Source organism: Ranitomeya variabilis, chromosome 1, assembly GCF_051348905.1.
Source record: "Ranitomeya variabilis isolate aRanVar5 chromosome 1, aRanVar5.hap1, whole genome shotgun sequence".
In the NCBI taxonomy this organism is placed as follows: Eukaryota; Metazoa; Chordata; class Amphibia; order Anura; family Dendrobatidae; genus Ranitomeya; species Ranitomeya variabilis.
The window spans coordinates 1,049,561,541-1,049,588,795 of NC_135232.1; the positions used below are offsets into that span (position 1 = coordinate 1,049,561,541).

A 27,255-nucleotide genomic window follows, 5' to 3' on the forward strand; every position below is an offset into this window, starting at 1 on the left:
GTGTTATCCACATCGGCACTAAAACATTGACCTCCACACTGCCACCATAGCTGTGTCAGCCATTGAACAAAGTGACAGCTATGGCTGGCCACAACCACAGGATAGAAAGGATGGGCACCCAAAATATGTGGTGCTTTGGACAGCCCTGCTCCGGTAAATGTTGTGAAATACCAATACAACTATTAATGACTTAATTAATTCACTGTCGCTCCAGTACTGTCACTCACTTGCTCCCAGACAGTCCCATATTGTACACTCTTGTTGCTTGCCATTGGTGAGTTTGAATGAGCCTCACATGTTTGAAACAAAGTTGTTTACCCACAATTTTAGAAACGTGCCAACAATTTTGTGCTGATCATTTTGGGGGTTTTGTGTGAAATTATATCCAGTTTGCCTTTCTTCTCTGTTTTTTTGTGTTTTTAATACACACAAAGGAAATAAAACTTGTAATTGCAATCATTTTCTGGGTGTAATACTTTAAAATAAATTTTATGGAACAATTTCAAGGGTGACAACGCACTCAGCCATGACTATAGGTCATAGAAAGTATCAAAGGTCATAGAAAGAAATAAAATGACACCTGGATATCAGTGATCCGCTGTTTTATTCCAGAGAAATGCACGTTTTTCTTATATGTAAATGCACTGTTATGATTTATGGGCCGGACGTAGATCTCCCTCAGAATCCATGAGCTAATTTTACTTGAAAGGAGGTGTTACCAGTGTGAGACATGTAGATCAGGGGAGCAGACTGTCAGCCATTACATGTCTTACACTGATAAAGACCTCTTTCGTTTAAAATAAGCCCTAGACGCAGATTCTCTAGGAGATCTGGGACAAATTAAACTTTTCCTATGTTTAGCCAACTCAATTTAATCAATCTGACCCAATGGCTATATTTTCTAAAAAGCGCCAACCAGTGATTGGACGGACCTGGGAATAACAGAACTTTGTTTTCTTACAGGATGTGAATCTTCATCTGAGCTGACCTTGGAGGAGTCTACCGCAGTGGTGGATAAAGTGTTTGCATCTTTGAGGGATCTTACAAAGATTCGTTCCCACTTGAAGCTATTCAGTTCCGTTCATGTACCGGGCAGCAATATTCAGCAGGTGAGTGCTGCACTATGTGTATATGGGTGTATATGCAGCAAAATGCACTGTACATTACATTTGCAGTGTTGCGTATGGGATTTTAAGAAAGAAAGAAATGATCAGTCTGTCTAGGTATACTTTGATTGTCTCTACGGATTCCTCAATTTACAACGCAAAGGATAAAACGTGCATCTAATCCGCCTCATTTCTGCAACGTAATCCAGGTGATTCTTGTTGCTGAGGATTTTGCGGTGGATATTGTTATTATTTATTTATATAGCACCATTAATTCCATGGTGCTGTACATGTGAAAATGGGTTACATACAGGGTTATATATATCGTTAACAGTAAACAAATTTACAATGACAGACTGGTACAAAAGGGAGAGGACTCTGTACTTGCGGACTTACATTCTTCGGGATAATGGGGAAGAGACCGGAGGTCGTGTGCTGCAGCACTGGTGGTAGTGAGGCGGAAGCTCGGGTGGTTGGTGAGGCGGAAGCTCGGGTGGTTGGTGAGGCGGCAGCTCGGGTGGTTGGTGAGGCAGCAGCTCTGGCGGTGGCGACGCGGCAGCTCGGGTGGTTGGTGACGTGGCAGCAGCTCGGGTGGTTGTGAGGCGGCAACGACGCGGCAGCTCGGGTGGTTGGTGAGGCGGCAGCTCGGGTGGTTGGTGAGGCGGCAGCTCATCCATATCAAGGATATGACATGACCTGTCATACTCAATGCCCCCGATTCATCAAGAACAGCAATGTTCACACCAGTCTTGATGAGAGTGGTGTGTTGGCATTATGCCTTAATGAATGAGGAACAACTGGCTTGCACCTCCATGCACCAGTCAAAGATTTCTGACGTAAGGAACACCACAGCTCGTCATGAATTAGACGCCCACATCACGCCACAGCTTTACCTATTTTGTCGGAGCTGTGCGACATTGCGAAAAGTTACAAAATTCTCACACAAATCCTTGAATGACATCTCAGCCGTCCTATCTGGCTGGGTCTGTGGGATCTCCTCCATGTGTGATTTGTTCTGAGTGATTATAGGGCTATTTAGCCCTCTGCCAATGGTCAGACCATTGCCAATTGTAGCTTTGCTCAAGTGGTGTTTGTGTTTGCTCTGTGCTCTGAGTTGTATTCAGATCTCCATTGCCAACCTTGGATTTACCTTTGACCATCTGTTTGACTTACCCCTTTGTCTTGATCTGCTACCTTCCTGATACTCTGACCTCAGACTGTGACCTGACTGCACTTTTGTCTATTACGAGCCCTTTTGGTAATGACCCTGGACCTCTTGACTATGCTGCCTCACAGCATAGTGAGTAGTGACGAGGGTCACAAGAATAGTGACTAGTGTCACATTACAATCGACCCAAATACTTTTTTTTTCTCACACTAGTATTGCACACTTTGCGATAAGGTGACAAATCTATTACAGGTGCTTCAGGATCTGGCCAGGGGGCACCAGAAATTAGAAGCTTCACAGTCTCAATTTCAGGGTCATTATTCAAACACAATGGGTGCTACTCAGATCTCTTCGTTGCCGGCAGTAGCTATGACGGCTGTACCGTCTGATGTACAGTTTATCTCTCCCGATCCAGTAGTTGCTCTCCTTGATAAATTTTCATGGGAGAAAGCTCAGTACTGGGTGTTCAGGGAGAACATCCCATTCTTCAGGGGATGACTCCCAGTAAGTGAGAATAATCATGTCACTACTGCAAGGAGGCCCCTGTGGCTTGAGCATTGTGCTGAACCCCCACCTCACCCACCTGATGTCACTATTATGTCAGATGGATCACGTAATGCGGTCTCCTCACTTTCACCAATGTGACTATTCAAACCCCCTTGGGACATATAAAGCCATGTTTTACAGGAACATTTAACCCCTTTGGGTCTCTCCCCTCATGCCCTCTGGGCTGAACCTAAATCCCCTCCCCTTGCCTCTATCAGCTAAAAATTCCACAACTTGAGATGTGTCATACCTCCTTAATTGACAGTCCTAAGGAGGCGATTTTGGCGCCATTGAATCTAGCTGGGCCACTGCTACTCGATAAGACCAAATACAGCTTTGCTATCTGGTTTCTATTATCTGTTATATGTAACTCCATACCTTTGGGTGTTGCTCGAACGGGTCGAAACCCATTCATCCTGTAAAACATGCAAACATGAAACATGAAAAATGAACTGCATTACTGCACTAGAAATATAAAAAAATGAGATCATTTAGCGCATAAATTAGCCAATTCATGTGTACCTGGTAGCCACATTAAGGCCATGTGCACACGTTCAGGATTTTTCGCATTTTTTTCGCTATAAAAACGCGAAAAAAACGCTAACATATGCCTCCCATTATTTACAGTGTATTCCGCATTTTTTGTGCAAATGTTGCGATTTTTTCCGCGAAAAAATCGCATCGCGGAAAAAAAAGCAACATGTTCATTAAAAATGCGGAATTGCGGGGATTCCGCACACCTAGGAGTCCATTGATCTGCTTACTTCCCACACGGGGCTGTGCACACCATGCGGGAAGTAAGCAGATTATGTGCGGTTGGTACCCAGGGTGGAGGAGAGGAGACTCTCCTCCACGCACTGGGCACCATATAATTGGTCAAAAATAAAAGAATTAAAATAAAAAATAGTCCTATACTCACCCTCGATGTCTTCCCGCCTCACCGCTGCATGCTGCCGCTTCGGTTCTCATAGCTGATATGCGGTGAAGGACCTGTGATGACGTCACTGTCTTGTGATTGGTCGTGAGCGGTCATGTGACCGCTCACGTGACCGCTCACATGACCGCGACGTCATGGAAGGTCCTGCGCGCACAGCAGCTATAGGAAGAGGAACGGACGCCGCTGAGGAGATGTCTGGGTGAGTATAACCATTTTTTTTATTTTTTTTATTATTTTTAAACATTCTATCTTTTACTATAGATGCTGCATAAGCTGCATCTATAGTAAAAAGTTGGTCACACTTGTCAAACAGTATGTTTGACAAGTGTGACCAACCTGTCAGTCAGTTTTCCAAGCGATGCTACAGATCGCTTGGAAAACTTTAGCATTCTGCAAGCTAATTACGCTTGCAGAATGCTAAAAAAAACGGAAAAAAAACGCAAAAAAAAAATGCAGATTTCTTGCAGAAAATTTCCGGTTTTCTTCAGGAAATTTTTGCAAGAAATCCGGACGTGTGCACATACCCTAAGGCATCTCTCGTATACCAGGTCCTAGACTTTCCTTTCCTCGCTGAGAATAAACATCTTTATCTGAATGGGTACCTACTGTGAAATTTTGAAATTTATATTGCAAGCAAGCGTTTGTCCTGGTCTGAGCTGGTCAAGGTGTGAGACCTGTCACTCACAGCCTTTGAGGCTTGGCCCCCCTTCTGAGCTATGTGCCAGCTTTCTCCTCCAGGGTTTGAGAATGTGGGCTTCCTGCTTAGCCCCGTTTCCTGTCAGTGCTGGACAAAGGAAGGGGTTTTTTTCATCCCAGGCCGAGTAAGATATAAATGATTCACATGAAATAATATCTCCAATGTTCTTCACAGGCATTCTCTTTTCCTCACAAACCCCAAAACGGTCTTCAGTTAACGCCTTTTTTTACGCATTAGGATTAATTACGAAACTGACAGAATCCAGGTCACGCAGGCAAAGATTATGACTCTGATACGGGGCTGCACCACTGAGGATTACTGAACCAAGATCCATCAGTGGTCCACAGAAGTGTGGGGAATGATGCAGCTCTCAGGTGCCAGTTCCATAAAGGCCTGTCAGATACTCTCAAGGACACTCTGGCTGGTTATGCTCCACCTTGTTCCTTGGAGGAGGCTATGACCCAAGGTATTCAGTTGGATCGTAGAATTTGGGAGAGACATGATGAGTGACTGGAGGGTGGGGAATTTGTCATTCCCCCTAAACCTGTCCACCTACCTGAAGTATAACCGATGGGAGTTAGAGCTGCCAGCTCTCAGGTCTTTGAGAGGAGACGGTGCAATCTCAGACTCTGCTTTCACTGTGGTCGCACTGGGTATTTTCATCAGGACTGCACGATATGCCTTCGAACAACCAAGCCGGCAGGAAATGCCTAAGTCTTGGTGATTATCGATGAGGTCACCCAGACTTCGGGGTACTTTTTTACTCCTCTGATAAAGTGCTGTTAAACGTGGAACTGTGTTTCCAGAACCTGTGTTTTAATCTGCATTTGCTTTCAATGATTGTGGGTCCCCAGCCTACTTCATTGATTCAGGACTGGTTCTTAAAAGATGATTACGGACAGTTAGATTATTATCATTATTCAAATTGTTGCCATTGACAGGACACCGTTACTCCAGGGCTTTATCCAGCTGGTAATGGTGGAATTCAAACTTAAGGTGGGAGCACTTCTCTCTGAGTCCATCTCCTGCTAAGTTTTGGACAATTTTCATGCTGGTTTGGTATTGGGGTTTCCATGGCTGCGGATTCACAATCCTGTTATCGATTGGTGTCTGAAGGATATTGTTAAGTGGAGTCCCTATGCACCAACACACCAGCAGTCTTTCAAAACTTTATGACATCTTTTCTGATATTATTGAAAGGTTTATTGTGGTATACCTATGGTCATGTTGGCTTGGTCCTACAAAAGCTAAGGGAAAAATCTTTGCTTAACTGCAGAAATGTACTTGTTCTGTTCAAGAAATATTATTCCTTGGGTTCATTGTATCTGCTGAAGGGTTTAAAATGGATCCTAGGAAGGTGCCGGCTATAATTGATTAGGTTCAACCTCGTGACCTTAAAGCATTACAACGTTTCCTAGGATTCGCCAATTTCTATAGAAAATGTATTACAAGTTTTCATTAAACGTCTTCCTGATCGTACACATAAGAGGGCAGATCTTAATGTTTGGTCGCCCTCGTGCTATTTGGGCATTTAGTAAGATGGGTAGTGACTAGGGTCCCACTCATATTTGTCATTTTGACTTAAGTATATATTTTTGTGACCATACAGTAATGTTATTTTTCTGCCCAATAAATTCAAATAGCAAAGCCTTTCTTTTAATTATTATTTTCACCCACATATTCAGACAGAAATTTCCTGCTAACTTTGCAGCCTGAATATCCTCTGCAAATAAATGGATCTTTATGTGGAATTGGAGCCTTCTTCACATGTGATTAAATAGCCACAAAATCGTAATATTTTGTATAAACATTTCTGTGATAGAATGCTACATTTTTGGGGTCTTGCTGGGGATGCATTTTACAGTAAGTAGCATGTTACAATGTAAGTAATGAGGATGGCTAACTTTCTAGCGATTGTTTCGTATCACAGAATAATCTGGGATTTTCGATTATTTTAGCGATGTTTGATCCATTTGTTTTTCCATTGGTTTCATTTTACAGACCATATTTTTTTACAAACAGCAAAATCTTTTTGTGATACCGATGGCCATATGGAATGCCTGTTAACACTGGACAGTTGGGTTATAGTATCATTGTGTGGTCCTGAAATATGCTCCCAGTTCACTAATAATCCATTGGTGTAAGACGTAAGAGGAGCTTGTATGAGTGCGGTCAGCTTCTGATTATCCGGGCTCTTACAAGACCGCAAAGGCTTTAATCCGGGGTCCAGTGCGAAATCTGTAACCAGACTCCCACCCAACAATTTGTCATTTCTACTACTTATTTCTTCTTGAAGCCTTGGGACTCCCATAGACACCAACACGGTATAGGATTTGTGTACAAAACGTCTTCACAGAAACAGACGACTGCCGAGACCCAACAAATTTAACCAAAACTATACCATATAATAAATAATATACACACAAATATATGAACAAAACTCACTTTAATGGAGATATATATAAATATAACAACTCTCATCTTTTAATGGATGGTGGTCGGTCACAGCATAAACATTAATGTGAATAACATACATAAGGCACGTTTTGTTGGTGAAGAACCCTTGGTATGGAGCGGTATGCCACAGGCGGACTCCCACTGCAAAACAGCCTTCATGCAAAACCATCAATATCATGAAAATGACTGCTGCTGTGACTTAATACAAACAACCAATAGTGTGAAAATTATAACAGCAGAATAGGGAGGAAGTGTGGGACGAGTGCTTCTGGGTGCCAGGAAATGAGGAGAGACCGGAAAAGGGGCAAGGACAAATGGGGGAGGAGAGCAGGCATCATTGGTTAAACAGTTTAGGAAGAGGGGGAGCTTACATGGGACAGAAAATCTTATCCCTTCATAGCAGGGCATGGCAGTCAGGGGCATACAGCTATGAAGCGTTATGCCACAGCCGCACTCCCGGAGCATATCAGCCTTCATACTAAACCATCAATATTGTGAAAATGGCCACCAAGGAAGAGCAAAGTTTTATAGACTGCGCTCCACGTCTTCTTTGTTATCTTATTTTCGTGTTTGCAGCTTTTTTTACTGCCAGTGACTTTTTTTAATGTTAACTATATATTTGTAATTAGTAATTTGTAATTAGTACTGAGTGACTTCCAAACTCAAGCTGCCGGAAGAATGGTCCAGTCACTACTTTTACTCCCTTCACGGATTTCATTGCCTGAAGCTATTAAAAGTAGTTATAAAAGAGTGAAAATATGCACAAGTCATTTTGATATTGCTGTGCATATGTTCATTCTTTTTAATGCTTAATGAATGGCAACGTTTTTTTGTTTTGTTTTGGCAATTTTGCCACACTTAGAATTTGTCAGTTTTCAGGTACATTGAATGGTGAAATGGATGGTGTCATTCACAACTACAGCTCGTCTTGCAAAATATCAATGCCTTATACAGCTATGTCCATGGAGAAATAAAAATAAAGTTATAACTCTTGGCAGAAGGGTAGGAAAACTCAAGAAAAGCGAAAATAGGAAAATGCTCATTCGAGGAGGTGTTTAAGCACCACTCCAGCTTTTTCTTCTTTTACCAGCTCTGGAGTGGTCAGAGGTAATGATCAAAAGTGCTCAATGTAAGTCTATGAACAAGAACCAGGCACTCATAGACTTGTGTTGAAAAGTGACTTCCTGCTAACCCCAGCAAACACTAGAGAGATCCGGTAGGTCACAAACTTCTGGAGACTGACCGATGCAACGTGAATAAAAGATGAAGACGGCGGTGGGTCAATATAAGACTAAGCGCAGGGACCGTAGATTAGTTGCACCACTCCAGCGCTGCAATAAAAAAAGGGCTGGAGTGGTGCGTTAATAATTCTGTGTGGCCTCTTTATATGAAAACAAGATCATGGGCACAGTGAGATGATGATTATCACCTTTTATTCCAAGGCTTGCAAAATAAAGAATATCCCGTTTCCCATGGATGATGTTACTGTGATCTCCTCTGCCTTCCCAGGAACCACCATGAGTTTACCTAACAGAATATGAGGGATAGAAAAGAATCAAAGAAAATGTAGAATAAGAAAGGACACAGGTGCGGAAGAGAAATAATATTTAGATACAGGGCAGAGATAGGATTGTGAAGATTGTCCGGGAACTCCCAGAGAAGTTATTATATTAACATCTGCCTAAAGTTATTTCACTACAATGGTGCTCATAATGTTCTTGTTCTGTCCTGTTTTACCATGTTTCTTACTCTTACTCACTTTGTAAGCTTTACTATATAGTGGTGTATTGTCTGCAGGCACAAGCTGTGCCACAAGATGGAATCTGCAGACGGCAGAAGATAGGTACGCGCTTGGCCAGGCATTTACAAATGCTTCTCACTAAATTAGAATATCATCAAAAAGTTAATTTATTTCAGTTCTTCAGTACAAAAAGTGAAACTCATATATAATATAGAGTAATTACAAACAGAATGATCTATTTCAAGTGTTTATTTCTGTTTTTGTTGATGATTACGGCTTACAGCCAATGAAAACCCAAAAGTAATTATCTCAGTAAATTAGAATAATTAACAAATAACACCTGCAAAGGCTTCCTAAGCTTTTAAAAAGGTCCATTAGGCAGAAGACAGTCACTGACACACTCCACAAGGAGGGTAGACCACAAAACGTTATTGTTAAAGAAACTGGCTGTTCACAGAGTGCTGTATCCAAGCACATTAATGGAATGTTGAGTGGAAAGAAAGAGTGTGGTAGAAAAAGGTGCAAAAGCAACCGAGATAGCCGCAGCCTTGAAAGGATTGTTAAGAAAAGGCCATTCTAAAATTTGGGGAGATTCACAAGGAGTGGATTGCTGCTGGAGTCATTGCTTCAAGAGCCATCACACAGAGACGTATCCAGGACATGGCTACAAGTGTCGCATTCCTGGTGTAAATCCACTCATGACCAATAGACAATGCCAGAAGCGTCTTACCTGGGCAAGAAGAAAAAGAACTGGATTGTTGCTCAGTGGTCCAAGGTGTTGTTTTCAGATTAAAGTAAATTTTGCATTTCATTTGGAATTCAAGGTCCCAGAGTCTGGAGGAAGAGTGGAGAGGCCACAATCCAAGCTGCTTGAGGTCTAGTGTGAAGTTTCCACAATCAGTGATGGTTTGAGAAGCCATGTCATCTGCTGGTGTAGGTCCACTGTGTTTTATCAAGACCAAAGTCGGCACAGCACTCTACCAGGAAATTTTACAGCACTTCATACTTCCTTCTGCAGACAAGCTTTTTGGAGATGGAAATTTCGTTCTCCAGCAGGACTTTGCACCTGTCCACACTGCCAAAAGTACCAATACCTGGTTTAAAAACAACAGTATCACTGTGCTTGATTGGCCAGCAAACTCGCCTGACCTTAACCCTGTAGAGAATCTATAGGGTATTGTCAAGAGGAAGATGAGACACACCATAACCAACAGTGCAGGCGAGCTGAAGGCTGCTATCAAAGCAACCTGGGCTTCCATAACATTTCAGCAGTGCCACAGGCTCCTCCATACCACGCCGCATTGATGCAGCAATTGATGCAAAAGGAGCTCTAACCAAGTATTGAGTGCATTTACTGAACATACATTTCATTTTTCAAGCTGGTGTTATAAAATATTCTAATTTACCGAGATAATGACTTTTCGTTTTCATTGGCTGTAATCCATAATCATCAACATTAACAGAAATAAACGCTTGAAATAGATCACTCTTTTTGTACTGACTATATATAATAGATGTTAGGGGTCGAGTTCCCGCCTCTGCACAGGGAGAATCTCGGGCCATCTCCGCTGCGGTCTCCCATTCTTCTGCTGCCGCAGTGGAGCCTGCTCAGCGGAGACGTTGGTCCCAGCGTCTCGCTCAGTCTGACTCTGTGCAAAGGGTTACTGCTGCTTTTCCAGCTTCTGCCATTGAAGCCAGTGCTGGGCAGCGGCGAGCAGATGCTTTTGGGACTAAGTCCTGCTTTTCTCCTTCTGAGCATGCCCAGGGTAAGCCCATTGGTTCTCCAGTAAGGTCCTGAAGGTGCTCAGGCTCTGTGGCAGCCTGTCATTGGTCCTTCTAGGAAGGTCTTGTACTTGCTGCAGCTATATAAGGTTCGCATGGCCGCACGGCCATGCGCTAGTATCAATGCATGTTATGAGTTTTGTGCCAATGTGGTCACGCTTGTGTGGATTCAGGGACCCGGCTGAAATAAGCCACTTAGAATACCGGCACCTCCGGTGAGGAGATTGTGTGTATGGTTTCAGGTCCCCGGCTAAAATAAGCCACCTAGAATACCGGCTCCTCCGGTGAGGAGATTGTATGTTTGCCTCCTTGACTGCGTGACCACAAGCTGCTATCTGCTCAGCAGTTACTGTGTATTCCTGTGGAGTTTAACAGGACACAGTCCTTCTTTATAGCGACTCTGTGAAGCAACAGAGATCGCTTCTACCGCCATATAGTGCAGCCGTTTGCCAGCAGAAGGTTCTTTTCCTGCACGGTGGACCCCGGGCTGCGAACACACCAAATAACATCTCTATATTTACTCGGTGCGTTCTGCCAGCCCTAACAGTTTACTAGCGCCAGGGTCTGGCTGGTAAATGGCGGACGATCAGCGTCTACAGCGGTACATCCAGCAGCTGGAGGGTAGGTTGGCGGCTCTTGAGCGCACAACCTCAGCTGTGGATGTTACCGCAGTCGCTGCTCAGGCTGCCAGTGTAGCTGCAACCAGTTTGTCCTCTGCCACTCCTGCTCCGACTTTATCCCATCTCCCGCTTCCAGACCAGTTTGCTGGTGACGGTAAGCTATGTCGGGGTTTCGTGAGTCAGTGCTCCATACATCTTGAGCTCCTGGCTGCACGTTTTCCTACGGAATGGGCGAAAATGGGATTTATTTTATCCCTTTTGTCGGGCAGGGCGTTGGAGTGGGCAACGCCGCTATGGGAGCGTAATGATCGTGTGGTGCAGAGTGCTCCTCTCTTCCTGGACACTCTGAAACAGGTCTTTTTGGGACCTCGTGTCACCCACGATACCGCGCTCCAATTGTTGGCAATAGCACAGGGTTCGACCATGGTCAGCCTGTTCACCGTCCAATTCCGGACTCTGGTCTCTGAGCTGGAGTGGCCGGATTAAGTCCTTATTCCGGTGTTCTGGAAAGGACTGGCAGACCATGCGAAGGACGCCTTGGCCACCAGGGAGAATCCCGCCACACTGCAGGAGCTCATTACTATATCTACCCGCATCGACCTCCGTTTTAACGAGCGGAGGTTAGAGCGGACCCAGTGTAGGCAGAGGTTTCGGCTGGCTCCCACCTTCGCCAGACCTCTAGAATCTTCCGTTCAGGCGTCCGACTCCCATGAGGCCATGGAGGTTTCTCGAGCGGGACCCAAGTCTCAGACCGCTCAAGTACCCATGGTTTGTAGAAATTGCCAACAACAAGGACATTTTGCAAATAAATGTCCACGGCGGTCTGGTAAACGATCGCGTCTAGTAACCATTGGAGGAGGTTCACTAGACACAGCGGAGTTTTCCTCCAAGCTGTCCTTCAAAGGGACAATCATGTTAGGCTCATCCTCTCTAACAGTCGAGCTTTGTGTGGACTCTGGAGCAGAGGGGAATTTCATGTCCTCTGCTTTTGCTCTGCGCCATGCAATATTTCTGGTGATGCTCGCCAAACCGGTGACTGTTAGAGTAGTGAATGGGTCGACACTTCCCTCACAAATCACACACCAGACTGTCCCTTTCACGTTATCTATGTCCCCTTCCCACCAGGAGATTATTTCCCTTCTTGTTCTTCCCGAGGGAATGGACGACATTCTGCTGGGAATACCCTGGCTCCGTTTCCACTCCCCACATATTGAGTGGACCTCTGGGAGGATATTGGGTTGGAGTGATTCATGTAAGGGCAGATGTGTGAAGGAGTGCGTTCAGGTTTCCTCTACTGAGATACCCGCAGATCTCTCTTCCCTTCCCAAGTGCTATTGGTCCTATGCAGACGTCTTCTCCAAAAAGGCTGCGGAGACCCTTCCGTCACACTGTCCCTATGACTGTCCTATTGATCTCTTGCCTGGAGCAGAACCTCATCGGGGACGGGTCTATCCCCTCTCTCTCTCCCGGAAGCGGAGGCTATGTCCCAATACATCCAGGAGAATTTGGCAAGAGGGTTCATTAGGAAGTCGGTGTCACCTGCAGGGGCGGGGTTCTTCTTCGTGCAGAAGAACGGAGAATTACGTCCTTGCATAGATTACAGGGGTCTTAACGCCATCGCAGTTAAGTATAAATACCCGTTGCCCCTGATTTCTGAGCTCTTTGATAGGCTACGGGGAGCAAGGGTATTTACCAAATTAGATCTGCGGGGTGCTTATAACCTGATTTGCATCCGTGAGGGGGACGAGTGGAAGATGGCGTTTAATACCAGGGATGGGCATATGAGTATCTGGTGATGCCCTTCGGGCTCTGTAATGCCCCAGCCGTTTTCCAAGACTTTGTAAACGATATCTTCCGGGATATGCTCTCCACCTCGGTCGTTGTCTATCTGGATGATATTCTCATCTTCTCTCCAGATATTGACTCCCACCGGAGAGATGTTGGCAGAGTCTTCGACCTCTTACGGGCAAACTCCCTCTATGCAAAGTTGGAGAAGTGTATGTTTGAGCAGGAGTCTTTACCTTTCCTGGACTATATCATCTCCGCCCAGGGATTGGCTATGGATCCTGCCAAACTACAGGCTGTGATGGACTGGCAAGAACCCCATTCTCTTAACCCCTTCGCGACATGCGCCGTACTAGTACTGCGCTGCCGACACTGCATTAGTGCCAGCCGCAGTACTAGTACGGCGCCCCGATCACCGCGGTCTCACGCTGAGCGCCGCGGTGATCGGGTGCGGGTGTCAGCTGTATATGACAGCTGACACCTCGCAGCAATGCCCACGATCGGCGCTGTCGCCGATTGCGGGCATTTAACCCCTCTGATGCCGCTGTCAATAGTGACAGCGGCATAGAGGGGGATCGCGCAGGGACGGGGGCTCCCTGCGCTCTCCCACCGGAGCAACGCGATGAGATCGCGCTGCTCCGGTGACCTGGAAGGAGTCCCCGGATCCAAGATGGCCACGGGACTCCTTCCGGGTCATGAGATGACCCTGCTTGCCGGCGTCTGCTGAGAATTCCTCATAGCAGGCGCCGGCAAGCCTCTGCAATGTGCCTGTCACATCGGTGATCTGACAGAGTGCTGTGCACACTGTCAGATCACCGATCTGTGATGTCCCCCCCTGGGACAAAGTAAAAAAGTAAAAAAAAATTTTTTCCACATGTGTAAAAAAAAAAAAAAAAAAAATCCTAAATAAAGAAAAAAAAAAAAATATTCCCATAAATACATTTCTTTATCTAAATAAAAAAAAAATCACACAATAAAAGTACACATATTTAGTATCGACGCGTCCGTAACGACCCCACCTATAAAACTATATCACTAGTTAACCCCTTCAGTGAACACCGTAAAAAAAAAAAAAAAAACGAGGCAAAAAACAACGCTTTATTCTCATACCGCCAAACAAAAAGTGGAATAACACGCGATCAAAAAGACGGATATAAATAACCATGGCACTGCTGAAAATGTCATCTTGTCCCGCAAAAAAAAAGCCGCCATACAGCATCATCAGCAGAAAAATAAAAAAGTTATAGTCCTCAGAATAAAGCGATGCAAAAACAATTATTTTTTTATATAAAATAGTTTTTATTGTGTAAAAGCGCCAAAACATAAAAAAAATTACATAAATGAGGTATCGCTGTAATCGTACTGACCCGAAGAATAAAACTGCTTTATCCTTTTTACCAAACGTGGAACGGTATAAACGCCCCCCCTAAAAGAATTTCAGGAATTGCTGGTTTTTGTTCATTCCGCCTCCCAAAAATCGGAATAAAAAGCGATAAAAAAATGTCATGTACCCGAAAATGGTACCAATAAAAACGTCAACTCGTCCTGGAAAAAACAAGATCTCACATGACTCTGTGGACCAAAATATGGAAAAATTATAGCTCTCAAAATGTGGTGATGCAAAAACTATTTTTTGCAATAAAAAGCGTCTTTTAGTGTGTGATGGCTGCCAACCATAAAAATCCGCCCAAAAAACGCTATAAAAGTAAATCAAATCCCCCTTCATCACCCCCTTAGTTAGGGAAAAATAATAAAATTTAAAAAAATATATTTATTTCCATTTTCCCGTTAGGCTACTTTCACACTAGCGTCGGTACGGGGATGTCGCGCTGCGTCGGCCCGACATACCGACGCATACTGTGCAAGCGCCGCACAACGGGGGCAGCGGATGCTGTTTTTCCACGCATCCGCTGCCCCATTGTGAGGTGCGGGGAGATGGGAGCGGAGTTCCAGCCGCGCATGCGCGGTCGGAAATGGTGGACCGTCGGCACAAAAAAAGTTACATGTAACGTTTTTTGCTGCCGGCGGTCCGCCACAACACGACGCAACCGTCGCACGACGCTTGCGACGTGTGTCAATACGTCGCTAATGTTAGTCTATGGGGAAAAATGCATCCTGCAGATGACTTTGCAGGATGCGTTTTTTCGCCAAAACGACGCATTGCGATGTATGCAAAAAAACGCTAGTGTGAAAGTAGCGCTAGGATTAGGACTAGGGTTAGGGCTAGGGTTAAGGTTGGGGTTAGGGCTGGGGTTAGGGTTGGGGTTAGGGTTTCAGTTAGAATTGGGGAGTTTTCACTGTTTAGGCACATCAGGGGCTCTCCAAACGCGACATGGCGTCCGATCTCAACGCGTTTGTTTGCGTTAAAAACGCATGCGTTTTTATAGAATAAAACCAGAACACACACTGAAAAGTCACCCACCACCATCAAGGTGATAAAGGGATCCAAACCCTAACCCTAACCCTACCCCTAAACTCACCCCTAACCGTTTAATGAACATTTTCTGACAGTCGTAGTGCCACGTATTTCAGTGCCACGTATTTCAGTGCCACGTATTTCAGTGCCACGTATTTCAGTGCCACGTATTTCAGTGCCACGATATTTCAGTGCCACGTATTTCAGTGCCACGATATTTCAGTGCCACGTCTTTCAGTGCCACGTCTTTCAGTGCCACGATATTTCAGTGCCACGTATTTCAGTGCCACGATATTTCAGTGAAATACGTGGCACTGAAATATCGTGGCATTTACGTGAAATACGTGGCACTTATATACGTGGCACTTATATACGTGGCACTTATATACGTGGCCACTGAAATATCGTGGCACTTATATACGTATATAAACGTATTTCAGTGCCACGTATTTCAGTGCCACGTATTTCAGTGCCACGTATTTCAGGTTAGGGGTAGGGTTAGGGGTAGGGTTAGGGTTTTTTGTTTTTTTCTTGTTTTCTTGTGTTTTTCTATAAAAACGTATGCGTCTAAAAAACGCATGCGTTTTACTGCGTTTACATGCGTTTTTTCACACATGCATTTTTTAAAAAACGCATGCAGATAAAAACGCAAGTGTGAAACCAGCCTTACCCTTTGGAAAATAAAAACATGGGGGCTAAAATATAATTTTCGTGGAAAAAAATATATTTTTTATTTTCGCGGCTCTGCGTTATAAACTGTACTGAAGCACTTGGGGGTTCAAAGTTCTCACAACACATCTAGATAAGTTCCGTGGGGGGTCTAGTTTCCAATATGGGGTCACTTGTGGGGGGTTTCTACTGTTTAGGTACATCAGGGGCTCTGCAAATGCAACATGACACCTGCAGACCAATCCATCTAAGTCTGCATTTCAAACGGCGCTCCTTCCCTTCCGAGCTCTGCCGTGCGCACAAACAGTGGTTCCCCCCCATATATGGGGTATCAGCGTACTCAGGACAAATTGGACAACAACTTTTGGGGTCCAATTTATCCTGCTACCCTTGGGAAAATAAAACATTTGGGGCAAAAAGATCATTTTTTGTGAAAATTAATATTATTTTTTTTTACGGCTCTACATTCTAAACTTCTGTGAAGCACTTGGAGGTTCAAAGTGCTCACCACACATCTAGATTAGTTCCTTAGAGGGTCTACTTTCCAAAATGGTGTCATTTGTGGAGGTTTCCACTGTTTAGGCACGTCAGGGGCTCTCCAAACATGACATGGGTTCCGATCTCAATTCCAGCCAATTTTGCATTGAAAAGTCAAATGGCGCTCCTTCCCTTCCGAGCTCTGCCATGCGCCCAAACAGTGGTTTATCCCCATATATGAAGTTTCAGCGTACTCAGGACAAATTGCACAACAACCTTTGGGGTCCAATTTATCCTGCTACCCTTGGGAAAATAAAAAATTTGGGGCAAAAAGATCATTTTTTGTGAAAATGAATATTATTTTTTTTTTTTACGGCTCTACATTATAAACTTCTGTGAAGCACTTGGAGGTTCAAAGTGCTCACCACACATCTAGATTAGTTCCTTAGAGGGTCTACTTTCCAAAATGGTGTCACTTGTGGGGGTTTCCACTGTTTAGGCACGTCAGGGGCTCTCCAAACACGACATGGGTTCCGATCTCAATTCCAGCCAATTTTGCATTGAAAAGTCAAATGGCGCTCCTTCCCTTCCGAGCTCTGCCATGCGCCCAAACAGTGGTTTATCCCCATATATGAAGTATCAGCGTACTCAGGACAAATTGCACAACAACTTTTGGGGTCCAATTTATCCTGCTACCCTTGGGAAAATAAAAAATTTGGGGCAAAAAGATCATTTTTTGTGAAAATTAATATAAATTTTTTTTACGGCTCTACATTATAAACTTCTGTGAAGCACTTGGAGGTTCAAAGTGCTCACCACACATCTAGATTAGTTCCTTAGAGGGTCTACTTTCCAAAATGGTGTCACTTGTGGGGGTTTCCACTGTTTAGGCACGTCAGGGGCTCTCCAAACACGACATGGGTTCCGATCTCAATTCCAGCCAATTTTGCATTGAAAAGTCAAATGGCGCTCCTTCCCTTCCGAGCTCTGCCATGTGCCCAATCAATGGTTTACCCCAACATGTGGGGTATCGGCGTACTCAGGACATATTGTACAACAACTTTTTTGGTCCAATTTATCCTGTTACCCTTGGTAAAATAAAACAAATTGGATCTGAAGTAAAAATTTTGTGAAAAAAAAGTTAAATGTTCAATTTTTTTTAAACATTCCAAAAATTCCTGTGAAGCACCTGAAGGGTTAATAAACTTTTTGAATGTGGTTTTGAGTACCTTGAGGGGTGCAGTTTTTAGAATGGTGTCACTTTTGGGCATTTTCTGTCATATAGACCCCTCAAAGTCACTTCAAGTGTGAGGTGGTCCGTAAAAAAAATGGTTTTGCAAATTTTGTTGCAAAAATGAGAAATCGCTGGTCAACTTTTAACCCTTATAACTCCCTAACAAAAAAAAATTATGTTTCCAAAATTGTGCTGATGTAAAGCAGACATGTGGGAAATGTTGTTTATTAACTATATTATGTGATATAACTCTCTAATTTAAGGGCATAAAAACGAAAAATTAGAAAATTGCTAAATTTTCATAATTTTCGACAAATTTCAGTTTTTTTCACAAATAAATGCAAGTCATATCGAAGAAGTTTTACCACTATCATAAAGTACAATATGTCACGAGAAAACAATCTCAGAATCACCAGGATCCGTTGAAGCGTTTCAGAGTTATGACCTCATAAAGTGACAGTGGTCAGAATTGTAAAAATTGGCCGTGTCACTTAGGTGAAAACAGGCTTTGGGGTGAAGGGGTTAAAGCGGTGCAGCGCTTTATGGGGTTCATATATTACTATCGTCAGTTCATTCCCCACTTCTCAACTTTGGTAGCTCCCTTGGTAGCCCTCACCAAGAAGGGAGCAAATCCCAAATTGTGGTCTGAGGAGGTTTCCAAGGCTTTTTCTTCTATTAAGTCTCATTTTGCTAGCGCTCCCATCCTACATCGTCCCGATGTTGATAAGCCGTTTATAATGGAGGTGGATGCCTCATCCGTTGGTGCAGGAGCAGTCCTCTTCCAAAAGGATGCTCAAGGTCGGAAGCATCCTTGCTTCTTCTTCTCCAGGACCTTCACACCAGCGGAGAGGAATTATTCCATCAGGGACAGGGAGTTGCGAACAATGAAATTAGCCTTCTCGGAGTGGAGACATGTGTTGGAGGGGGCTCGCTTTCCTTTCCAAGTCTTCACGGACCACAAAAATTTGGTTAATTTTCAAACAGCCCAGCGGCTAAATTCTCGTCAGGCCAGATGGTCCTTGTTCTTCTCCCGGTTCCACTTCATCCTCCATTATCTCGCTGGGGAGAAGAACATTCGTGCTGATGCCCTCTCTCGCTCTGTTGTGTCATCTGAGGAGGAGGAAGGGGAGCCTGGGCTTATTGTCCCTTCTGAGAGCTTGAAAACCGTAGCTCCGGTTTCGCTAGAGTCTGTGCCTCCTGGCAAGACTTTTGTACCCATTAATTTGCGACTGGAGGTTCTCTCTTGGGCTCATTTGTCCAGGGTGGGTGGACACTTTGGGACAAAGAGGACATCTGAGCTGCTGGCGAGGACGTACTGGTGGCCACATATGGTCCGTGACGGAGATTATATTCGGGCGTGTGTCTCCTGCGCCAAAAATAAGTCTCCTTGACAATGGCCAGCTGGGTTACTCTATCCCTTGCCAGTGGCAGACAGGCCCTGGGAGATGGTCGGGATGGACTTTGTGGTGGGTTTGCCCAAGTCTCGTGGCTATACCATCATTTGGGTTATCACCGATCATTTTTCTAAAATGGTGCATTTGGTGCCGCTTCCACGGCTACCTTCTGCATGGGCCTTGGCAGCGTTGTTCATAAAACACATCTTCCGCCTACACGGTATGCCGGACAAAATTGTCAGTGACCGGGGTCCCCAGTTTGCGTCTCGGTTCTGGAGAGAGCTTTGTCGTCTTCTCAGCATTGAGTTGAATCTCTCTTCCGCATATCATCCCGAGACGAATGGGTTGGTAGAGAGGGCCAACCAGACCTTGGTCACATATCTGCGACATTTTGTCTCAGCCAGGCAGGATGACTGGGATTCCCTGCTACCGTGGGCGGAGTTTGCGCTGAACAATTCCGTAGCCGACTCCACTGGACAAACCTCATTCCTCCTTAACTATGGTCAGCATCCGCGGGTACCTGTGCCTATGCCCGTATCTTCCGCTGACTCCAGGGTGGCAGACTGGGCTGTGGAGGCACGGGATGTTTGGGACCGCACTCAGGATGCCATTCGGGCCTCCAAGGAGAGAATGAGGTCCTCCGCCGATGCACATCGGCGCCCCGCTCCGACCTTTGCTCCTGGCGACTTGGTGTGGCTCTCCGCCTGTAACATTAGGCTGCGAGTTGAGTCCACTAAGTTTGCACCTCGCTACTTGGGCCCTTTCAAGGTCCTCGAACAGGTTAACCCTGTGGTCTACCGTTCAGCCCTTCCACCACGCCTGGGTATCACCGACACCTTTCATGTGTCCCTTTTGAAACCCGTATACATGTCTCGGTTTTCCGAGTCATCTGCCGGGACATCGGCTTCGTCTACGGATGATTACGAGGTGAACGCTATTTTGGGGTGCAAGGTGGTACATGGCAAAAAATTTTATTTGGTGGACTGGAAGGGTTATGGTCCTGAGGACAGGTCCTGGGGGCCTGCTGAGCACAATCAGGCTCCGCAGCTCATTGCTGCCTTTGAGCGTAGCGAGGTCCAAGGGGGGGGGGCCCTAGGGGGGGGGTAATGTTAGGGGTTGAGTTCCCGCCTCTGCACGGGGGAATCTCGGGCCATCTCCGCTGCAGTCTCCCATTCTTCTCCTGCCGCAGTGGAGCCTGCTCAGCGGAGACGTCGGTCCCGGCGTCTTGCTCAGTCTGACTCTGTGCAAAGGGTTACTGCTGCTTTTCGAGCTTCTGCCATTGAAGCCAGTGCTGGGCAGCGGCGAGCAGATGCTTTTGGGACTAAGTCCTGCTTTTCTCCTTCTGAGCATGCCCAGGGTAACAATAGATGAGTTTCATTTTTTGTATTGTAGAACTGAAATAAATTAACTTTTTGATGATGTTCTAATTTAGTGAGAAGCACTTGTATGTGTCTTTGTTCTACCAAAAAGAAGAGGGAGACACCAAGCGCAATAGGGTCAAATCGGGTGGAAAAATTGGTCTAGGTGAGAGGTATAGGAATTGCTCACTATTTGGGGTTGTTTAGCCCACAACTGATGAATCAAGGTGTGAACGCAGCTGCAGCATGCTCAGGTTGAGAAATCCCTCCAAGTAGAACAAGTAGCGTCTGTGCTGCTGTGCTGGATTCAAGAAATCCGAAGGATGTGATGAGGGTTTAGATCATGCGGTTTATTCTCAAAGTGTTTCAAAGTTGAACCAACTTCTTCATCAGGAGAACCACAATGTCAAAATTTGTTTTACCAATATTCTCCACTTATCAAATATTCTTATATACCGCATTGGCTGCAGTAACCATTTATTAAATATAGATTAATTATAGTGATGAGCGAGTGTGCTTGTTACTCGAATTTTCCGAGCATGCTCGGGTGTTCTCCGAGTATTTTGGGCGTGCTCGTAGATTATATTTTAGTCCCTGCAGCTGCATGATTTGTGGCTGCTACACAGCCTGAATACATGTGGGGATTTCATAACAAACAGGCAAGCCCTGCATGTGTTCAGGTAGCCGCAAATCATACAGCTGCGGAGACAAGCATAATCTACGAGCACGCCCAAAATACTTGGAGAACACCCAAGCGTGCTTGGAAAACTCGAGTAACGAGCACACTCGCTCATCACTAATTAATTATCATGCATTCCTATTGCTTTTACGATTGATTGATTGAATAAAAGCTGAATGAATACTTCTTTTTTAAAGAGATTTTCCAGGATTTTTAATACATTGCTGTATTCTTCCAAAAACAGCACAACACTTATCCACAGGTTGTCTGTGGCATTCCAGCTCAGCCTTATTCTCTTCAATGGGTCAGAGCTGCAACATCATTTACAACCCATTGACAGGCGTTGGTGTAAGGCGGGAAGTCGATGTGTATTTACTACCCCCTACAATGGAGGCAGTCTGCCTTAAACATACCCAGTTTTTATAGTACTTTACTTTTACTTTTTTTCTGAGCGCTGGATATTTTCTTTTTATCATATCTTTATGGACAGATATAACGCTGTTCTTAAAAAAAGCTGCCATGTTTTTCAAATCCTGAATAACCCCCTTTAGGTGTTTTTGAGCTTCAGATGTGATAAGATTAATCTCAAAATGGGCTGTCCCACTAGTCTACAGAAAGATAAACTTGTTGCCTTGGTTTAATGGTTTAAAATTATTTTAAGCAGGGCATAGACTGGTTGAAATAAAAAACTAAAAAGTTATCTCAATGGTCCAGCACAATGTTTGCCCAGTCCTTGATGGAACGTTTGCCCCTTCAGGCATTCATTACCTATTAGTGATTGGCTAATCTGGCGTTGGCTATTTGCAATGTGCACAATATAATATATATAAAAATGCACAGGTTTAACAATCTGAAGCCTATATCTAAGGCATCATGTAGAAGTCCATATTTCACATACATTACGTGTTCTGATCATGTTTTTCACAGATCGAACGCATACCCATTACAGTCTGTGGGGCTGATCTTTTGTCCGTGTTTTTTTGTGGACCGAGTGTAGACACAAAATATTATAGATATAAGTCCGCGTTTTGATCTGAGTCATAAATCAAATTCATCAGTTCAAGTCTACGGGTCCGGGAACCTCACAGGCAGCACTTGGATGCCGTTCGTGTGTCATCCAAGTGCTGTCCAATTTTTACTGTTTAATGAGATAGAGAAGCTTTCCTTTTCTCAGAAGATAAAAGTTGTAGAGACCCTCCAAAAAAGGTGACTTTCAAATTTCCCGGAATACCTTCAGAAACAAAGTGCAGGTAGCGAATTTTAATCAAACAGATATAAAAAAGATAAAATGTAGTAATATCGGGAATAAACGCTGATTAATAACGCTTGGTCCTTCAAAAACAAAGACATTCCATGGTGGTTCCAAACGTTTCATCTCTGCCGAGTCGACCATTAAACACTTCATTGTGCACAGTATGGTACAGGTAGAAGCATTTCTGGCCCCCACCTCTGTCCTTTTGTACAAGAGCCCCGGTCTTCTCTTCGGTAAGGTGGGGATGGATGTCGTGTTGAAAGATTTGGGCTTCTTGATTGTAAATGTGTCATTGCTCACCGCGATCAGTAGGTGAGTACTGTATGAAACACCTGCAGCCCAATGAAAGGCAAACACATCCTGATATTTCCTGTATCCAAAGACATGCACCCATTCCATTTATTGCTCTTCCCTTCCTGAAGAGTACACAGGCATTGTGTGGGTGAGCTGGATCATAGAAGGGTGCAGCTCTATGCTGGCGCTGGAGGACTACAAGTCACTGTCACACAAGTGCCTGCCTATATCCTATGCCCAGGGTGAAGCTCCCCATATCTGCAGTCAGCTCCTTATAATCGGATCATGCACCCTATATACTCGCTACTTCCCGGCCATATTTATACTGATCCCTGGCAGGGTGGGGATATTAAACAGATGGTGCTTGAATTCTAAGGTTCAGGCTCTTAAATATTGCGTGACTGGATGTGAGAGCGGCCGTGGAATGCTCCATTACACAAACTCGCAGGCAGTCGCCTTGTGTTCGCGGGATGCTAAGCACATGTGCGAGGACGACCTTCAATCAACTTCAAAGAATGGCACAAATGTACACAAAAATAAGGCTTTCCTCCGCCGGCTTATATTTCTGGTAGTTTGCTTTTTTTTTTCAAAGGCCTTTTTGTTTTGTTATAATTATTAACCCCTATCAGACCTTTTGGCCATGATTTCCCACTAGCTTTAAAAAAAAAAAAAAAAAATTATTCAGGTTCACTGTGTTCTGTGTCCATTTACTTTATACCACTATAAATACACAGATCTAGCAGCCCAGAACATTTCTATTCTGTCTTTACTGCGGAATTAATGTATTATTTAACGTAAATAAGGCTTATTTATTACGTGATGAAAAATCAATCCATCTTCTAATATACTTTGTCTGCTTTTCTTTCCAAGAGCGTTGTTTTATGTAAGTGAATAAGAATATTCTTATTTACATGCAGTGATTTACAATAAAAAATAATAATTTATATTTTTATGTACAGTATATTTACATAAATGTATATTTTTATGTCTATTTACATGCAAAAGTGTCTCAATCATACCTAACTGACATAGTCGCATCTGTTATAGGACCAGAGAAAAACCTGTGGCCTTCACCCCGTGGCTAAAGAGATATTCCTTTATTACATACCTGGTAGAAGATACAGACAGAAACAAGAGCGACGGCCATTTCACGCTGCCAAGCGCTTCATTCAGGCTCTGTTTTCCGCATCACCCAACCCCATTATATCTTGTTTTGCCGATGGGTAGAGACACATACAGTGGGGAAAAAAGTGTTTAGTCAGCCACCAATTGTGCAAGTTCTCCCACTTAAAAAGATGAGAGAGGCCTGTAATTGACATCATGGGTAGACCCCAACTATGAGAGTCAAAATGAGAAAACAAATCCAGAAAATCACCTTGTCTGATTTGGCCAAGATTTATTTTTCAAATTATGGTGGAAAATAAGTATTTGGTCATTTACAAAAGTTCATCGCAATATATTGTTATATATACTTTGTTGGCAATGACAGAGGTCAAACGTTTTCTGTAAGGCTACTTTCACGCATCAGGTTTTTTGCATCAGGCAATCCGGCGAATGTTGGAAAAACCGGATCTGGCGCAGATTGTGAAAAACTGATGCGACGGATCCGTTTTTTTGATAGATCCGGCTAGTATGTCTAGATTATTGGATAAAAAAAAATTTGGAGCATGCTCAGTTTAGCCCCTTTACCCCCAAGGGTGGTTTGCACGTTAATGACCAGACCAATTTTTACAATTCTGACCACTGTCCCTTTATGAGGTTATAACTCTGGAACGCTTCAACGGATCCTGGTGATTCTGACATTGTTTTCTCGTGACATATTGTACTTCATGTTAGTCGTAAAATTTATTCGATATAACTTGTGTTTATTTGTGAAAAAAATGGAAATTTGGCGAACATTTTGAAAATTTCGCAATTTTCCAACTTTGAATTTTTATGCCCTTAAATCACAGAGATATGTCACACAAAATACTTAATAAGTAACATTTCCCACATGTCTACTTTACATCAGCACAATTTTGGAACCAAAATTTTTTTTTGTTAGGGAGTTATAAGGGTTAAAAGTTGACCAGAAATTTCTCATTTTTACAACACCATTTTTTTTTAGGGACCACATCTCATTTCAAGTCATTTTGAGGGGTCTATATGATAGAAAATAACCAAGTGTGACACCATTCTAAAAACTGCACCCCTCAAGATGCTCAAAACCACATTCAAGAAGTTTATTAACTCTTCAGGTGTTTCACAGGAATTTTTAGAATGTTTAAATAAAAATGAACATTTAACTTTTTTTCACACAAAATTTATTTCAGCTCCAATTTGTTTTATTTTACCAAGGGTAACAGGAGAAAATGGACCCCAAAGGTTGTTGTACAATTTGTCCTGAGTACGCTGATACCCGATATGTGGGGGTAAACCACTGTTTGGGCGCATGGCAGAGCTCGGAAGGAAAGGAGCGCCATTTTACTTTTCAATGCAAAATTGACTGGAATTGAGATGGGACGCCATGTTGCGTTTGGAGAGCCCCTGATATGCCTAAACATTGAAACCCCCCACAAGTGACACCATTTTGGAAAGTAGACCCACTAAGGAACTTATCTAGATGTGTGGTGAGCACTTTGACCCACCAAGTGCTTCACAGAAGTTAATAATGCAGAGCCGTAAAAATAAAAAATCATATTTTTTCACAAAAATGATCTTTTCGCCCCCAATTTTTTATTTTCCCAAGGGTAAGAGAAGAAATTGGACCCCAAATATTGTTTTGCAATTTGTCCTGAGTACGCTGATACCCCATATGTGGGTGTAAAGCACTTTTTGGGTGCATGGCAGAGCTTGGAAGGGAAGGAGCGCCATTTGACTTTTCAATGGAAAATTGACTGGAATTGAGATGGGACACCATGTCGCGTTTGGAGAGCCCCTGATGTGCCTAAACATTAAAACCCCCCACAAGTGACACCATTTTGGAAGGTAGGCCCCCCAAGGAACTTATCTAGATGTGTTGTGAGAACTTTGAACCCCCAAGTGTTTCACTACAGTTTACAAAGCAGAGCCGTGAAAATAAAAAATCATTTTTTTTCCCACAAAAATGATTTTTAGCCCCCCAAATTTTTATTTTCCCAAGGATAACAAGAGAACTTGGACCCCAAAAGTTGTTGTACAATTTGTCCCGAGTACGCTGATACCCCATATGTTGGGGTAAACCCCTGTTTGGGCGCTCGGGAGGGCTCTGAAGGGAAGGAGCACTGTTTTACTTTTTCAACGCAGAATTGGCTGGAATTGAGATCAGAGGCCATGACGCGTTTGGAGAGCCCCTGATGTGCCTGAACAGTGGAAACTCCCCAATTCTACCTGAAACCCTAATCCAAACACACCCCTAACCCTAATCCCAACAGTAACCCTAACCACACCCCTAACCCTGACACACCCCTAACTCTAATCCCAACCCTAATCCCAACCGTAAATGTAATCCTAACCCTAACTTTAGCCCCAACCCTAACCCTAACTTTAGCCCCAACCCTAACCCTAACTTTAGCTCCAACCTGTCATGGTTCCCAATGGCAAGGGAACGTCAGAGAACATAAATAACAGAACAGCTCTTGGGTGATGGAATCTCGAGCTGACCGTGAGCTAAACCTACCACACAACTAACAGTGGCCGGGTGGCGTACCTACGTTTTATCCCTAGACGCCTAGCGCCAGCCGGAGGACTAACTAACCCTAATAGAGGAAAAGACAGACCTGGCTTACCTCTAGGGAAATTCCCCCAAAAAGGAGACAGAAGCCCCCCACATATATTGACGGTGAGTTCAGAGGAAAAGACATACGCAGTATGAAGGTAGGTTCAGCAAAGCGAGGTCCGCTTACTAGATAGCAAGAAGATACAATAGGGAACTTCACGGTCAGCTGAAAACCCTATTAAAATACCATCCCGAAATTACTTTAAGACTCATGTGTCAACTCATGACACCGGAGTGGCAATTTCGGCCCACAAGAGCTTCCAGCTACAGAAAAATAACATAACTGAGAACTGGAACAAAAATGCAAAACAAACTTAGGACTAAGAGTCCAACTTAGCTGATAGTAGTCTAGAAGCAGGAACATGCAACAGAAAGGCTCTGGTTACATTGATGGCCGGCACTAGAATAACTGAGCAGCAAGGCTAAATAGGATACACCCATATCCTGATGGAAACAGGTGAACAGAGAAAGTGAAGCACACAAGTCCAGTACCACCAGTGACCACCGGGGGAGCCCAAAAACCAAACTCACAACACCAACCCTAGCCCCAACCCTAACCCTAATGGGAAAATGGAAATAAATACATTTTTCTAATTTTATTATTTTTCCCTAACTAAGGGGGTGATGAAGGGGGGTTTAATTTACTTTTATAGCTTTTTTTATAGCAAAAATTTATGATTGGCAGCTGTCACACACTAAAAGACACTTTTTATAGCAAAAAAGTTTTTGCGGCTCCACATTTTGAGACCTATAATTTTTCCATATTTTGGTCCACAGAGTCATGTGAGGTCTTGTTTTTTGCGGGACGAGTTGACGTTTTTATTGGTAACATTTTCGGACACGTGACAGTTTTTGATCGCTTTTTATTCCGATTTTTGTGAGGCAGAATGACCAAAAACCAGCTATT

General features: G+C 43.9%; 1 protein-coding gene across 2 annotated transcripts in view; it reads left to right on the forward strand.

Moving 5' to 3' along the window:
- The window catches only part of SCFD2 (sec1 family domain containing 2), a 654,831-nt gene that overhangs the window by 559,785 nt on the left and 67,791 nt on the right, over positions 1 to 27,255 (forward strand). For both annotated transcript variants that reach the window (XM_077279771.1, XM_077279770.1), the window contains exon 6: positions 964 to 1,109. In XM_077279771.1, the coding sequence (XP_077135886.1) occupies positions 964 to 1,109 (146 nt within the window). The remainder of the gene's footprint in view (positions 1 to 963; positions 1,110 to 27,255) is intronic.